Source organism: Pleurodeles waltl, chromosome 1_1 (assembly GCF_031143425.1).
Source record: "Pleurodeles waltl isolate 20211129_DDA chromosome 1_1, aPleWal1.hap1.20221129, whole genome shotgun sequence".
NCBI lineage: Eukaryota > Metazoa > Chordata > Amphibia > Caudata > Salamandridae > Pleurodeles > Pleurodeles waltl.
The window spans coordinates 1,002,817,404-1,002,832,048 of record NC_090436.1 but is presented as its reverse complement, the minus strand read 5'-3'; the positions used below and the strand labels follow the sequence as shown (position 1 = coordinate 1,002,832,048).

Below are 14,645 nucleotides of genomic sequence, written 5' to 3'. Positions count from 1 at the left end.
TAGTGGAGTGGCGTAGAGCAGGGTGGCATAGAATGAAGTGGCATAGAGTGGAGTGGAGTTCAGCAGTATAACGTACACTAGAGTGGTGTTGAGTGGAGCGACTTAGAATGGAGCAGCTGAGCAGTGTAGAGTGGAATAGCATAGACTGGAGTGGCGCATGGTGGAGTGTACAGTAGAATTACATTGAGTTGCGTGTCATAGAATGGAATGCCAAAGGGTGTAGTAGTATAGAATGTAGTGCCATAGACTTGAGTAGCAGAGAGTAGAGTGGCTTAGAATGGAGAGGTGTACAGTGTTATAGCCTACAGTGGATTATTGTAGAGTGGAGTTGCATACAGTGGAACAGTGTACAATGCAGTGGTGCACACTGAAGTGATGTACCAAGGAATGGCACAGAACAGAATAGCTTAGAGAGTAGTTTCATAGAGTGGAGTTGCCTACAGTGGAATAATGTACTGTGGAGTGGTGTAGAGTGGAGGGGCATGCAATGGAATGCACAGACTGGAGTGTCATAGAATTGAGTGGCGTAGCATATAATAACTTACAGTGGAGCATAGAGTGAAGTGGGGTGTAAAGTGGAGTGGTGTAGAGTGGAATGGAGTAAAGTGCAGTGGTGTATATTGGATTAGTTTAGAGTGGAGTGCTGCATAGTGGAGTGACAGAGTGGAGTGGCGTAAAGTGTAATAGCTTAGAGTGGAGTGGCATACAGTGAAGTGCACAGACTGGACTGGCATAGAGTGGAGTGTGGTAACTGAAACAGACAAAGTGTGAAAGTGTGCGAAAGGATGTAGATATAATGTGGCAGAAATATACAATATGAGTTGTAATGGTCATTTTTGGTAGTATGTGTGAATAGCGTACGTAGTGTTAAAATGCTAAGTTTTAACAATTCTTGATTATTTATTGTGCTGCTGTATACTGCAGTAGGTTGGTAGTATACCGCAGTGCATGCATATGAGAAAGCAGTATGTGATTAACTAGTGGCTGTGTTTACCAAAGGTAAAAGGCAGCTCTGTAAGTTTCAGCATAGTTCAGCTTTGTTCTGGGTTAGGGTCTTATATATAGATAAGAAGTAGATTTAATTGTTGTTCCCTACCTTTACCACCTTATTAAAGTGGTAATAGGTAAAGACATGTATTAATATTTTCTATATATTTATAGCAGTTTTGCTAGAACTGCACATTTTTTAACAAATGTAAGTCGCACAGTAATTTTGGGCATTACTGCGCTACTCTGTTGAGAATTTTGTTCATATTTACATTTGTAAAAAATAGAAAATCCACTTTAGTACACTACATTTGTAAAGTATAGGGTATTACTATGCATTCTTAATTTCTTTTTTTTAAATATGTAGAATCTTATGCATTTTTTCCTACCTAGTATCACTTTACTAAAGTGGTAATAGATAGGGGAAAAATATCAAACCCAATACTCACCTATATGTGAAGGCATAACGCAGAACACACCCAAAGTGTACCTACAGTCATCAGGCCTTCTTCTACCTTTTGTAAAGGCAGCCATTAACCAATCACACAATAAACTGTCATCATATGTACCACGGTACTTCTGCGATATATCACAATATACAGGGGGATTTCACTTAAATACTGCGACAACAGATATTACCAAATTTACATGACTTATAATAAAAAACATGCTTACCCCACTTATATGTAGTACCCAAAAGGATCACCTATGCACCACAATGTGTAATCCTCTCAATTTTCATGGAAATCTGTTGAGCTGTTTTCACACTACGGGAGATACAAAAGTCTATGGAATTGCTTTGGTGGCTAAATGTGGTTGGGTCCCCCCTTTTATCTTTGCATTACCTTTACCAACCACAGCAAAACTTTCCATCCTCTGCCAATGTAGGGAAAGCTATAGGTCTCAAACGTTTCGTGGAGATTCGTCAAATGGGCACAGAGTTATTAATGGTGAAATATTTGAGGAATTCCTAGCTCTGGACATTTGGATCTAAAATAACACTGCAGACGCACTGTGCCTTTTATATGCATGTGTGATAGACAGCTTTTCATATGGCAAAACAAAGTGTCTTCCTTACAAGTAGCTAGTGGATGCATTGCACCCTGCCAGACTCAACTTCACTGACATCCTCTTGACGTAATTCCCTAGTAGTAGACTTGTTTTAGGGCGTGAAGGTGGGTACGGTCCCCTCACTAGTATACCAGACAGAATATGTGTTTTATGCTGATTTTGCTGGATGGACGCAGACTGCTTTGGGGTCAGACCCTGCAAGATTTATAAGAGGCTTTCTGATGTTGGCCCATACTGAGAGATTTTAATTATCCCTGCAATTAAAGTTAAAAAATGGAAAATGGTGCCAAGCACATTACAAAGGTAGCAGACCGTTTCAGCATCACACCAGTTCACCTTTAGTAAGTTAAATAAATGTTTTTTTTTTTTGTAAATGTACCACGGGGCAAAGAGCATAGCAATGCCAGGTGGAATCATTCGCTGAGCCCTTTTGTTTGTAAAGTGATAAACGGATTTACATAAAGTCTGGGCTGAAGGTTGAGTTCGTGAGCCTGTTGCCCTATGCAGCCCACAAACAGGACCCCTGCCCCTTTTTTATCAGATGCATTTATTGACACGATTCAGGAAGATGTGCCAACAGTCAGCGGGGCAATGATTACTTAATCGTGGCCTTCTGTCAGCCAATTATTGACAGCTACAGTCTTGAAATCGTATATAAGAAATGCCGTCCAGTCGGTTTGTCAGGCTTCTGTTTAGTCCAGGCCCCAAAAAATCCACAGCCATGAAGTGGGTAACTATAATTTCATTTGTAATTTTACTAAGCTTCGCCGAATCCAGAATCCTGCACAAACGAGGTAAGATGACAAAACGTAAACCCTTTGTTTCAGGTTGGATGGGCAGGGAAATGTTGAGTATGTAGTAAGGAATTCATCAGCTGCACTTTAGTGATTTTTCTGTTCATAAGTACATCATGAGCAGTGCTCTGGGGTGTATGTGGCTTTGGTGGTGGGGTGGAGAGTACATATTTTTCAAAGTGTTGCAAAGTTTAAGTAATAATAATATTATCATTATCATTTTTAGTAAATTTGAGTTTATTTTCTTTTTATGAAGTTCCATGTATGATTTAATGTATCCACGATGAAAACGGGAGAGAGGCATATAGTCAAGGTTCAGCTGCGTCACATCCACAAATGCTGTTTTTTGGGGATTAGATAGCATGTTTGGAATAATGCTATACGGTGCAAGCGGCTGGAGCTGACTTCCTGAGTGCTAGAATGTGTGGGCCTAACTAAATAGGCCGCAGGCCGACACTTCAAACTATCTAAGACTAAAGGAACAGCAAACGGGCTAGACATGTGGCCCAGCAGAGGGCACTCCTCTGCGGTACTGAGATAGAAACTGTTTTCACTAAGTTAAGAGAATGTTTGGAATGATGCTATACGGTGCAAGCGGCTGGAGCTGACTTCCTGAGTGCTAGAATGTGTGGGCCTAACTAAAGACACTTCAAACTATCTAAGACTAAAGGAACAGCTAGACCTGTGGCCTAGCAGAGGGCACTACTCTGCGGTACTGAGATAGAAACTGTTTTCACTAAGTCAAGAGAATGTGATCTCATGGCATGACAACATTCCCTACGCCTCTTCTTTCTAAAATGAAAGGTGCAAATGGCCTTTTCAAGGAAGAGGTGGTGGTGGAGCAGGGGAGGTTTTGTTTTTTAGTCTAGCATCTGTCACTAGTGACGCTCTTCTGTGAGATAAGAAGTCGATTCGGGGCTGTAAGTCCACACTGCACAGTGCACAGTACAAATGTATAAACACGCAGGTTCCCAGTGCTATCATGTCTCCTTGGGCTTTGCAGGGGCATCATTAAAACAGAGGGGTATCTTCAGATGGGGTGTTTGCGGTGTTACAACCCCCTAATAATTGCAATCTGTAGAAAAAACGTGCTGTAGGTCGGGTATGGTGAGGAGTTTTCGGATTTCACTTGGGATTTTTAAATGCCCGTGCGGACAAAAACACACAAGGCGCACACTCTCGTCTCTATTTTAAATGTCTTAAAAAATGAGTATTTCTCAAAATATTGAGTTTGAGAACCTTTCACAATCTATACTCCTCTCCCTTCCTACTGCTTCTTATATAATGAGGCCACTGCGATTATGCAGCCGGAGATTTTGTGAAGCATTTGTCACATAATCCATCACCTGGGGCATAAGGCTGATCTCGCTATTGAAATAGTTAAAATGGCATCTGGTAGCTCTTATGTGTTTAGAGGTCCCGCTACTTAAACCCAGCCAGGTAGATGTTGGCTGATTTTTCACTCTCTCTCTCTCTCTCTCTCTATATATATATATATATATATATATATATATATATGATTTGCAGTTCACAATTTCGAATCCCTGCAGGGCAAATCCGTCCTATTTTTTTCAAGGTCAATAAAATGATCACCATTAAAATGTATAATAGTTACATTCACTTTACTATGTAACAGCAAAAGTGCGGTATTAATTCTATATTGAAACTAAATATTTTCATTATTGTATTCTTCCAGGCACTGTTCTCTCTATTCTAACTCGCCAGAAACGATAATCATTACTGTGTGTATATCAAACTAGGCTCTGTGCAAAGATTAGTGTTTGTACATTGCTTACAAATCTATTAAACAATTAAATGAAGTAGTTACAATGTTCACCCCGTTCAACATTAAAAGCATGACAAACTGCCAACATTGCAGCCACTTGGGCATAGAACAAATAACTGCAACTCAGCACAACGACTCACGTACTGCGTAAAATCTACCCCGTAGGAAAAGAAAATCCACTGTTTCTGCCTGTATTTTGCAACAAGGAGTTTGCCTCAGTATAATGACATAGATATTTTCTACCAAGGCAAAAATCAAGTTAAACAAGCTTTAAAATGCTGCAAAAAAGTATTGACACCTGTTGCTTATAAACAGTTTTCTGTTCTCTGTGTGACAGAAAGAAACTGATTCTTGAATAACTGATTTCCTGTTATACATATCCTTGAAAAATAATTTGAAAAGTGGAAAAAAATGATTCATATTACGAAATCATTTTTCTTCACTTTTTGACATCGTGTGACAAATTTACTTTCTTTCAACTCGTATAACACTAGCATGATAAATGGTACAAATTGCATTCATGCACTGTTTTAAAACTTTGTATAACTAAGACAAAAGTCTTAATGGATCCAAATATTTTTGCTGCATGCCAAGTTGCCAGTAAAACGTTGCATACTTTGTATCTCCTCCAGACAGACTATTACTATAACCTTTTAAGCACTGGTGTAGCTGAGGTCGTAGTGAAGAACACACTGGTATCTCACCTAAATAGCACCAATAAGTGTGCAAACAGTTCAGAACACTTTGCACAATATTTGCATCATCAGGCTTCTGAGATCTCTTCTGCTTCCTCTTCCTAATTGCTGATTGGTCAACCAACAGCAATCACATGTTCCTTTGCTTTATTTATACCCAATCCAATGGAAAGACCATAAGTGCTACTGATCGGCTTGAAAATTTGAAAGTGCCTAGTACTCATTGCAGGATGCCTGCTGAAATGGGAGAGTCAACCCACTGCAAAATTATGAATAGGAGGCACCAAGAAGACCTTGCTACCATCCTGGCTAACAGGTGTCTTGGGGGGAGATTTACTAGCTCTGTTGTGGTATGAGGAGAAAGAAGGACAGTGCCATACTAACTTAGATGCAGCACTGATACTTTCTTCCTGAGCAGTGGAGCTTTAGGCTGTCTTGGATTGATGTTCTAATGGAAAGGTACCCTTCCAGTACATAAAATTACTCTTGGACATACTTTAAAACTTTTCAAATATTGAATCATTTCTATATAGTGCAGTTCATAGGCAAAGTTTGGGTAAAAAAGGGTGGTGTTATTATTTGGCACAAAACCCTGTCTACAAATGTTGAGAGATAGCCCTTGGTGATGGATGGTAGCATAGTAACATCCATGTGCATCCTATGGGATGCCCTCTTAAATGAAATTAACACAAATTAGCGCAAAGTGCTATAGTGCACTGGAAAACAAATAAATCAATACTTTATGGTTTATGTATCTTCTCTTAAGGCATCTTCCATATATGGCACCTAATAATGTCACAAATTTGAGATACCTTCTGCTTACTACTGCAAATAAACAAGCACCTGCAGCTCCGGGGAATGCAAACACAACATAGCAGAGACACACTAGTATATTCAGAGCCAATGGATTTATATGTTTCTGCAGCTGCAGTGTTTCACGTAAAATTATGGATATATCACATTAGCACATAAACCATCTTTCTCTGCATATCCTTGTTTCTAACTTAAATGGCTCAACGTTACTGTAAATGCTGCTAAACTTGTTCAACTTGTCCCCTACCTGAGAAAGACCCTTTGAAAAGAGTAACTGGTTGCCCTTCATTTACTGATTGGTGAATTTAGGTGTTAAATTGACAGAGGTGAAGTAAAACCTTTGCACAGATAGTGTTACTATGTTTGAAAGTGACAAAAAATTAAGTAATGCTGCATTATTTAGTCAACCCTTCTGCATCATTTAGTTGTCCTCTGCCACATGATTCTAGTGGCTCTGAATATATTTAAAATGATAATGAGCTGAGGCCACAAGGCCAATATCTTTTTAACTTAGTCTCCTTCAATCACATCCTTTCAGCCCCGTGGTACAAATCCATTCCTTAAAGAAGGAACATTTCATAGACGAGGAAGGGCTTCTTCAAGATCGCTCTTTAAATTAAATGCACTTTAGGAGATTAACACTTCCTTCAGAGGATGGTGAGCTCGCAGCACTGGGCCTGTCTACTTAGCTTTCTATGCAAAATTAAGACTGGGATATTTGGAGTAGCGGGTCAAATTTTCAATGGAGAGAACAACTGCAGTAAGCCACTCCCACAGTGCGGTGAGTCCATTAATGGAGCTGGAACCAATCAGAAACATTTAAAAGGCAGCGTCATTGGTGCGTTGCACAGCTGCCGCCGGGTGGCAAGTGTGCGTTTGTCATTGCTGCGGATATGGAAAAGGGGCGACGATTGGGGCAAAGTGGAGCTGAACAGACTCCTGTTGACTTCTTCTAGCTAAGTCCCCATGATAGGCAAATGTCACTTCATAGAAAAGAGCAGTGTGCTTGTGCAACCTTCCCTACAAGGAAGTAAAGACCGCACTGAAATATTGACACATTCACAATGCATTGTTACATTTAAAAAAAACAATAAATACATTAAAAAAATCACCAGCAAACGCTTCTTATTTTACAGATCACCATGAAGGACATCATGACGACCACGACCACGGCCCAGAAACAAAACTTTTAGTTGGCAACATCTTCACGTTACTGGGAAATACTAATTTCCAATATCTGTAAGTGTCAGCCATGTGGAATTGCCACCAATTGAGTAATATGTTTTTAAATCGCTTGTACTTAACTGATTTACTGCAGTATGTTTCTGTAGCTGATTCCCTTTCTCTGCAATTAATGTGAAGGGCGACAAAGACACCAAATCACTTCACCAGCTAATACCACCCAAGTGAAGATTTTTTTACATTTCAAAGTGCAATTGTCTCATGCTAGACATTTCCCATCTGTTAATGTACAAAGTGTACATTACACATCTGGATCTGGAAATACCTTTTTACATTGTCTTACAATTCACATATTCATAAAGGTTTTATACGAGTACTCCTAGGAATCAGGTACCAGGAGTCACCTTGGAAACCTTTTTTGATTCCTAAAAAAGCAACCCCCTACACAGATTGTAGGTGGAAACCGATAGGTACTGGCTGCTGGCTGCACCATGTATAAGTGCATCAGGAGTAGAGGTGTGGTTTTAAATTTGTGAATCTCTGCTCATCTTCGCCTTACTGTGTTTGAGCAGCTTTGTTTTGGAATTGCCCACCTCTTGGTATTAACTCTGATTACTGTCCATACAGGTAAGCAAGCAGTCAATACCAGACTTTTACCATATCAGACATTTCTGCCCTTTGTTGATGTGTATAAGCTTGATATTTACATTAAACTCCAGCAGGGTTATAGACTGGGTAGTATGGGCAGCGGTTTTACACACCTTCAAGACTGCTGAGTGCCACATGTATTTACGTAGGCTGTATTTTGCTGGTGCATTTCCACCAACTGCCAGATATCAACCACAAGATATATTACGCATACTCCACCCTTCAAATATTGACCAGTTCCATGCTGATGCTTAATCAGATACGGTAAGGCCTAATGGTCAGTCATTGTCAAAACGAGGGTCTTTACTTCATGGTATGATTCTGTTTTAAAATTGCCATTGGCATCAGTCTAGATTTTTTTATTTACTTTTGATTTAAATTTATTCGAGAAAATAAAGGGCTGAAAGTTCAATAAGTACAGCATCCACACACTTTCTTTTGAGAAAAAGTCAGAACCCTTTCACTATTGTTCAGCATTTGGCACAAACAGAGTTTCTTTATTTGGCCCATCAACCCACCCATGCCAGAAAAAATGCAAATACTCAAAATATTCTGCCTGAGCACATTTCTGACACTTCTGACATCATACCAATACCCCTAGGTCATAGGGCTTGAAACATTTTTGCTCTGAGCCCCCTGGAAAACTTTAAGGCAAGGGTTTGAAGACTAAGAGAGGCAGGCTGAGCACAGGGGCACTGCCTTTGAGATCATTTCATGGATACTGTTTCTATAACTCATAAGACAGTTAATGTCCTTAATAAATATGAGATGTATATAGGGCAAGAGCATCAAACAGAAACAGGAATTGAGTAAAAAACTGCGCCCTCCTTAATTTGTATGACCCCCTCACACTCATGGACTTCAATGTATCTGCACTAATGATAGCTGCTGCCTTAAGCAGCAGTCTATCAGTCTATCTCCTCAACCTCTTTCACCTCTTCTCCACCAAGCAGGCCCTATGTACTTTTTTTTGTTAATGTAGCACAGATTCAGCCCAAGGGCACCGGAACACTTTCCATGAGCACCAGTTACATTACATAAGGTCAGATCTTTTTTAGGCACCAGACAATTAAGTGATTTGCCCAAAGTCACAGAAACTTGAGCTGAAGCGAAGACTTGAACCAGGTTCCAAAGTAGGCAGCTCTCGCCGTTAGGCCACATCTCCTCTCTTTCAGAAAACATTGAGCTCCAGCATGTTGTCCCCACCTTTTTGCAGCTCTATGCTACCAAGGACAATCAACCTCCATATTCTCTTTTTTTAGAGAAAACAGTCATAATTGTGATCCAGTGGATCCCTCAAACCTGCTGCACTAATGTTAGCTACTGCCTTGTGAAGTGGGCTGTTTCCTCTGCCCTTTGTAAAAAAAATACATGGGCTCCCATATTTTCCCATCTCCCTCGCTGCCATCTCTGATGTTTAAACAAAGCTGTCTCCTCTTCTTAAATTCTCCTCTCCTGTGGGCCCTTTCTCTGAGTCCCAGTGCAACACTGGCACAGCAAGTGTGCACTGGCCCCTCATGCAAACAAGTAAGGATAGTAAAACAGCCATAATTGGGATCTAGTAAGGGCCACTGGTATTATACGATTTGGCAACCATGGTGTTTTCTGCGTAGTTAAAGATTTTCCATATTTGCCACGTAATCCATCATTTGTTGCATAATCTGTAGACTGTATCAAAAAAACTGTTTCTAGCTCAAATGGATCAAAAATTACTTCTTGTTGCTGTACACTCAAAGACCCTTTGCAAACGTTAACTGGTCACCTTTTTGATGCATATTGCTATACTTGCATACAAAACAGGTATCAATGAGGTGAAATTTACGCCTAGTCATTGCTACCAAATGTAAAAATGAGAAAATAACGAAGTAATACTACCATAAAATGTGCTGCAATATGACACATAATTTGCCTTTTCTTGCCTGCATAATTACTATCCCCCACTGCCAAAAACGAGATTCAATTCGGTAACTCTTTTGGCATGCAGACATCTGCAGTGACTGCATTAGCTAACTGAGGCTTATGATGCAAACGAGTACATTTTTCACATATTAGTTAAACTTGCATTGATTTTTTCGTTTAATGTGTGTGTGTTTTTTTTATATCCAATTGCCTGAAGGTGAAAAAATAAAATTGTTACTGGATACTTTGTTCTTTTTAGCCACATCTTTGACGTCATTACTCTACTCACTGACTGTGCCCCAGGGCGCTCAGGATTACAATTACACACGTTTTATGCACTTAACCTTCTGTATATAAGTCAAGGAGCCTGGAAATGCTTCACAGAAATAGCATAGCCGCTTCCAGTTTATCTTCATTTATAAGTCCTTGCAGATGCATTTGCGCCCCACTGGGAATGCAGTTTGAAGGCATGTGGCAAACGTGGTCAGAAAACATTAGATTTCTGTAAAACATGTCCCTCAGAAAAACAAAGGAAATATGAAATGCAGTCTGTGTATGTTATAAAGCGCACTGATGCCCGTAGGCCAGGTCGCCTTTTTGAAAAAACTGCAAAAGGCACACACAGGTCATCAGCTACAGGAGTGATACAATTGTCCACGTTTCATATTCTGGAACCCTAAAATGATGGCACTTTGCAAATATATGTGGCCTCTCGGCCTATTTTACCAATGGACCTGGCTTTGATTTTAATTACTTTTTTCCTATTTTAGTGGGATGGTCATTTTTTCCCAGCTTCTCCAGCTGTGCCCCTATGAAGAGCATGTCGAAAGGGTCAAACATGTCACAGAACTGGCAGACTTATGCTCCAAAGGCGCCAAAAGAGCAGATTGCGGACATACAGTGGTATGAAAATATTTATATTGTTTGCTTATAAACAAGGGTCTCTATTTGCAACGTTATTTTCTACCATAGTGCTTCCATTTATTCGTGTAGGACGCCACTAAAGGATTCCTGGTAGGCATAAGTGGATTTACCTACGCAGGTTTCTCTGCAATGAAAACGGGGAAATGTGCAGTTGTAAATCTCACCAAAGGGTGGGAAAGGGGAGTCACCAGTCATGGTTAGGCCTTGTAAGTTTCTGAACGACCGCAAACATTTGTTGCCATTCTCAAACTCAAATGTAGCTCTTCTCTACCTTGGGAATGGCTGTAAAGTTACTCCGGCTAAGGGCTGGAGTAACTCCTTTTCTGAGGTGGGAAGGCAAAAAGATCACTCCAGATTTTCTGGGGCCATAAGGGAAGGTCTGACTCCAAGGAGAAAAATGTTCTGCTTCTGGAAAAACAAAGGAAATAAACCAGGGGCTTCATTCCACCATTGCTTACATTTACACCATGTGGATTTCTATGAGTAGTTGTGTCTTTCTCCAGACTTAAGTAAGATTTACTCATATTTTTGTTTTCCCTAAGCTTTTTTTGAGTAAGTTCTAGTAAATAAAAGGTGATTAAGTGACAAGTCGGTGTGCGCATGGGGTGGGGGGTTGTAATCATATAGATTCTTAGTAGGGAGCAGGATTTTGGAACAACTTTCTCAGACGTGTGTGTAACTGGCGGCGTTTTACACACAGATGCTTTGGAAGTATGTGAAAACATTACCATATTTATCTACTTTGTGGTTGACTGGTAAGAATAAGGTGTAAGACAGTTTAATCTTTACTTATTTCCCAAATTTAAAGCAACTACACTAAGGGGATAAAAGGTACCTCAGAGCAGCTTTGTTTTGTTCTCTGTTTATGAGTTTGCAATATGTTTATTTTCCCAAGATATGGTTCAGTCTTTTTCCATTATATATCTGATGCATGCCGGACTTGCTAAAGTGTGCAGAAAACTGGTTTGTGACTCCAAATTCTGACTTCTATGAGCTGCACTAGAAGACCAAAGCTATCTGGTGGTCTGGGGCCTAGACACCCTGCCAATGTGGGTGCACAAAATAGACATCAGTGGACTTCATAGACCCAGTTGATGCACTGAACGATGTGTCCCACGGCAGGGACACATCACAGAAAGTTAGATTTATTTTCATATTTTGTATTGATCACTATGCCCTTCTTGAACATTGCTTTGTTTAGCTTTTGAAGTTAAGAAGCAACTGTCATTGCCCAGACTCAGTGTCATTGCCCAGCCCAGAGACGAAGAGTTTTGGCTAATATATGTTTATTTGTCATAGACATGAGAAGCGCATGTTAATTGGAGGCAAGAAATCAGACATGCGGACTCAGCATAGATTGGATGTGTTTGTGGCAAGCCTAAGCACAGAAGGAGCTCTGATATGAGTGAATGTGTCTTTCTACTCACCGTTGTTCTCTTCCTTTAGTTCTCTGATAGGTGGGCATCCGGCATCAGTGAAACATTGTTGTTATCTACTGAAAACACTTGGGGGAGAAGGTTGAGTTGGTGACTGTTACACTAGTAAAGTGTATGGAACCACAGCCTCCCAAGAACTCATACAGTCTTCACAAGACACAAGACAAAGGGAAACAAAGAATTCCCAACCTTCTCGGGTAGATAAATAAGGGAAGCAGCAGGACGAATTGGAGCGTTGATCCTAATTGCTGAAATTTGTGGGTTTCCTGCAGGCCATGAAATCAGAGCTGGGCATGGCATCGCTCTCTTTTAATGGACATTGTAAATTAACTGCCATTTGATTCGCTTAGCACTGAGAGACATAACCATAGCAGTATGGATATAAAAAACTAAAAGCTATTATTGCTTCAGAGGCCTTTCCCCTTACCAGGGCAACTATGGGAACTTGTCTCACCTAGCATTCAACTTCTCAGAGAGTTCTAGTTTAATCATCTCCCACTTCTTTCCACTTCTAGTCTCCCTCTGCCTGACTCAGTCTGTAGTTTAATTTCACAGGGATGAAACTAACCTGAGAAGGCCATCATTCCAGGTGGTCCTAGTTTGGACATCACTTGTCCAGGATAGAAATAAGGATTTCCCTTTAAGGGTGAAGATAAACACTCCTACTCTGGGAAATGGCCAGTTGCTTCAATCAAGTTTCTACTAATAAGATAGTGAAGACACTCACTTGTTTTCAGAATTGTTCTGTACAAGCTGTAGTATATTCCGATTATTATTTAGCCTATTTCCTAGAATGTTGAAGAACATGCCACACTACACTTTCTCAAAGAGGGAGAGGTAGACATCATTCGGTGAAGGCCGTTTGTTGGCTTGCAACTTATCGCTGTAGCTACTGATTCTACTGTTGGAGCCAGGCACCAGTTTGGATTCCATTGCACATGAAACACCTTCCTTTCAGACCAATGGGTCAGAAAGATTGTGATGCCTGGGTAATGACTGGAATCAAGGTGATGCCTCTTCTCTTAATAGTGGTGAACTCCCTCTCCCAAAGAACCTGACTAATGCTCAAGGTCTTCTCAATACCTTTAGCTCATGCCAAAAAGGGAAATCATTTTAACCCTGAACTGTGAAGTATGAGCAGGATTTTCTAGATTACCTTCTGGTGCTGACACCTCAATGAATTTCCATCAGGTGATCGACGTGAAGATCCTCAACAAGGTTTTCTTCTCAGTGTCTTCAGGGTGGAATGCATTGCAATGATTGTTCCTTTGTTGCCTCAGGGTAGTCCTTTACTCAGCAGACCAGCCAGATGCACATGTTTACATTTATGCCCACCATTTTCCAAGAAGCTGCATCGTGTTTCAGCGCTGGGGCTGCATACTAGTTTAAAATCCCACAGTCCATCCTTCATAGTTTACATAGTGCCTGGCTTCTCTAGTGGGATGTCTTCATACAGATATGCCAGAACTTTGAAGCCCGTATAATTCATACCTAGTCATCAGCAGGTGTTGGACCACATAAACATGGTATGCAGTCTCCTCAGCACTTTTTGTGGTTTATCTTGCACAGTTCCCACCTCCAAGTGATCCTGATTCTTCATTTCCTTTCTACAATCTTTAAAGTCAAGCAATACAAGTCATAGTGCCTGACCAGGGGCAGTAAATTTGAAATCCCACTTATAGATTCTTCTGTCATTTCTGGAGTTTTTGTCTCCAAATATAGGGAAAGAGATGGAAACATCAGTTTTTATCTTGCAGTTGGCACGTTCCTCATGAGGCTCCCATGGATTTTGTGTAGATTCACGGGTCTTCACAGTTTTTGGACTAGTATGCTCTAATCCTGAGATTTTTTTCCCCTCTCACAAAAACTGCAGTGGTTTCACAGCAGGAATAGTTCTCCTTTGACCTTCCTTTGGTTCCCCTATTGCCTCGTCATAACCACCGCCACAAGAAGGAGGTGTTAGGGATGCCACTGGGTATGAAGCTGGATATCCTGCCAAAAATGGATTAAACTGCAGTGGAAAACACTAGTGCTGCCTGGCCATCATGTCATATTCTCCACTGCCTTAAGCCAAATCAGTAGACTACTGCAGTAGGGAAGGAGTTGTACATGTCATTGCACCACCAGGAGATAGGAGTCCTGACATCACAACTATTCAGCATACTTAGTTGAGTTCTTTCCCCTGATTTACTGACAATTTGGCAGGCATTTCCTCAACTATTTGGAGTTTATCTTGATGGTCTTCTTACAGTTTACTGTCCCTGGGGCAAAGATGGGCAGTAGGCTTTTTCAGTTAGTGACCATGGTGTTTGCAATCACCATGTGAGAGCGTGCCTGGGTAATCTCTGTCTGTTCATGTTGGTAGAGGAGGTGTGACTTCCTTCCTAATCATCGAAAATTGATTTGAGGG

General features: G+C 40.6%; 1 protein-coding gene across 1 annotated transcript in view; it reads left to right on the top strand.

Moving 5' to 3' along the window:
- Positions 1-2,704: 2,704 nt before the first annotated feature.
- Positions 2,705-14,645, top strand: part of LOC138291268 (serum albumin-like) — a 62,525-nt gene continuing 50,584 nt past the window's right edge. The window contains exons 1-3 of the mRNA XM_069230306.1: positions 2,705-2,852; positions 7,283-7,385; positions 10,646-10,778. Of these exons, the coding sequence (XP_069086407.1) occupies positions 2,720-2,852; positions 7,283-7,385; positions 10,646-10,778 (369 nt within the window). The 5' untranslated portion in view covers positions 2,705-2,719. The remainder of the gene's footprint in view (positions 2,853-7,282; positions 7,386-10,645; positions 10,779-14,645) is intronic.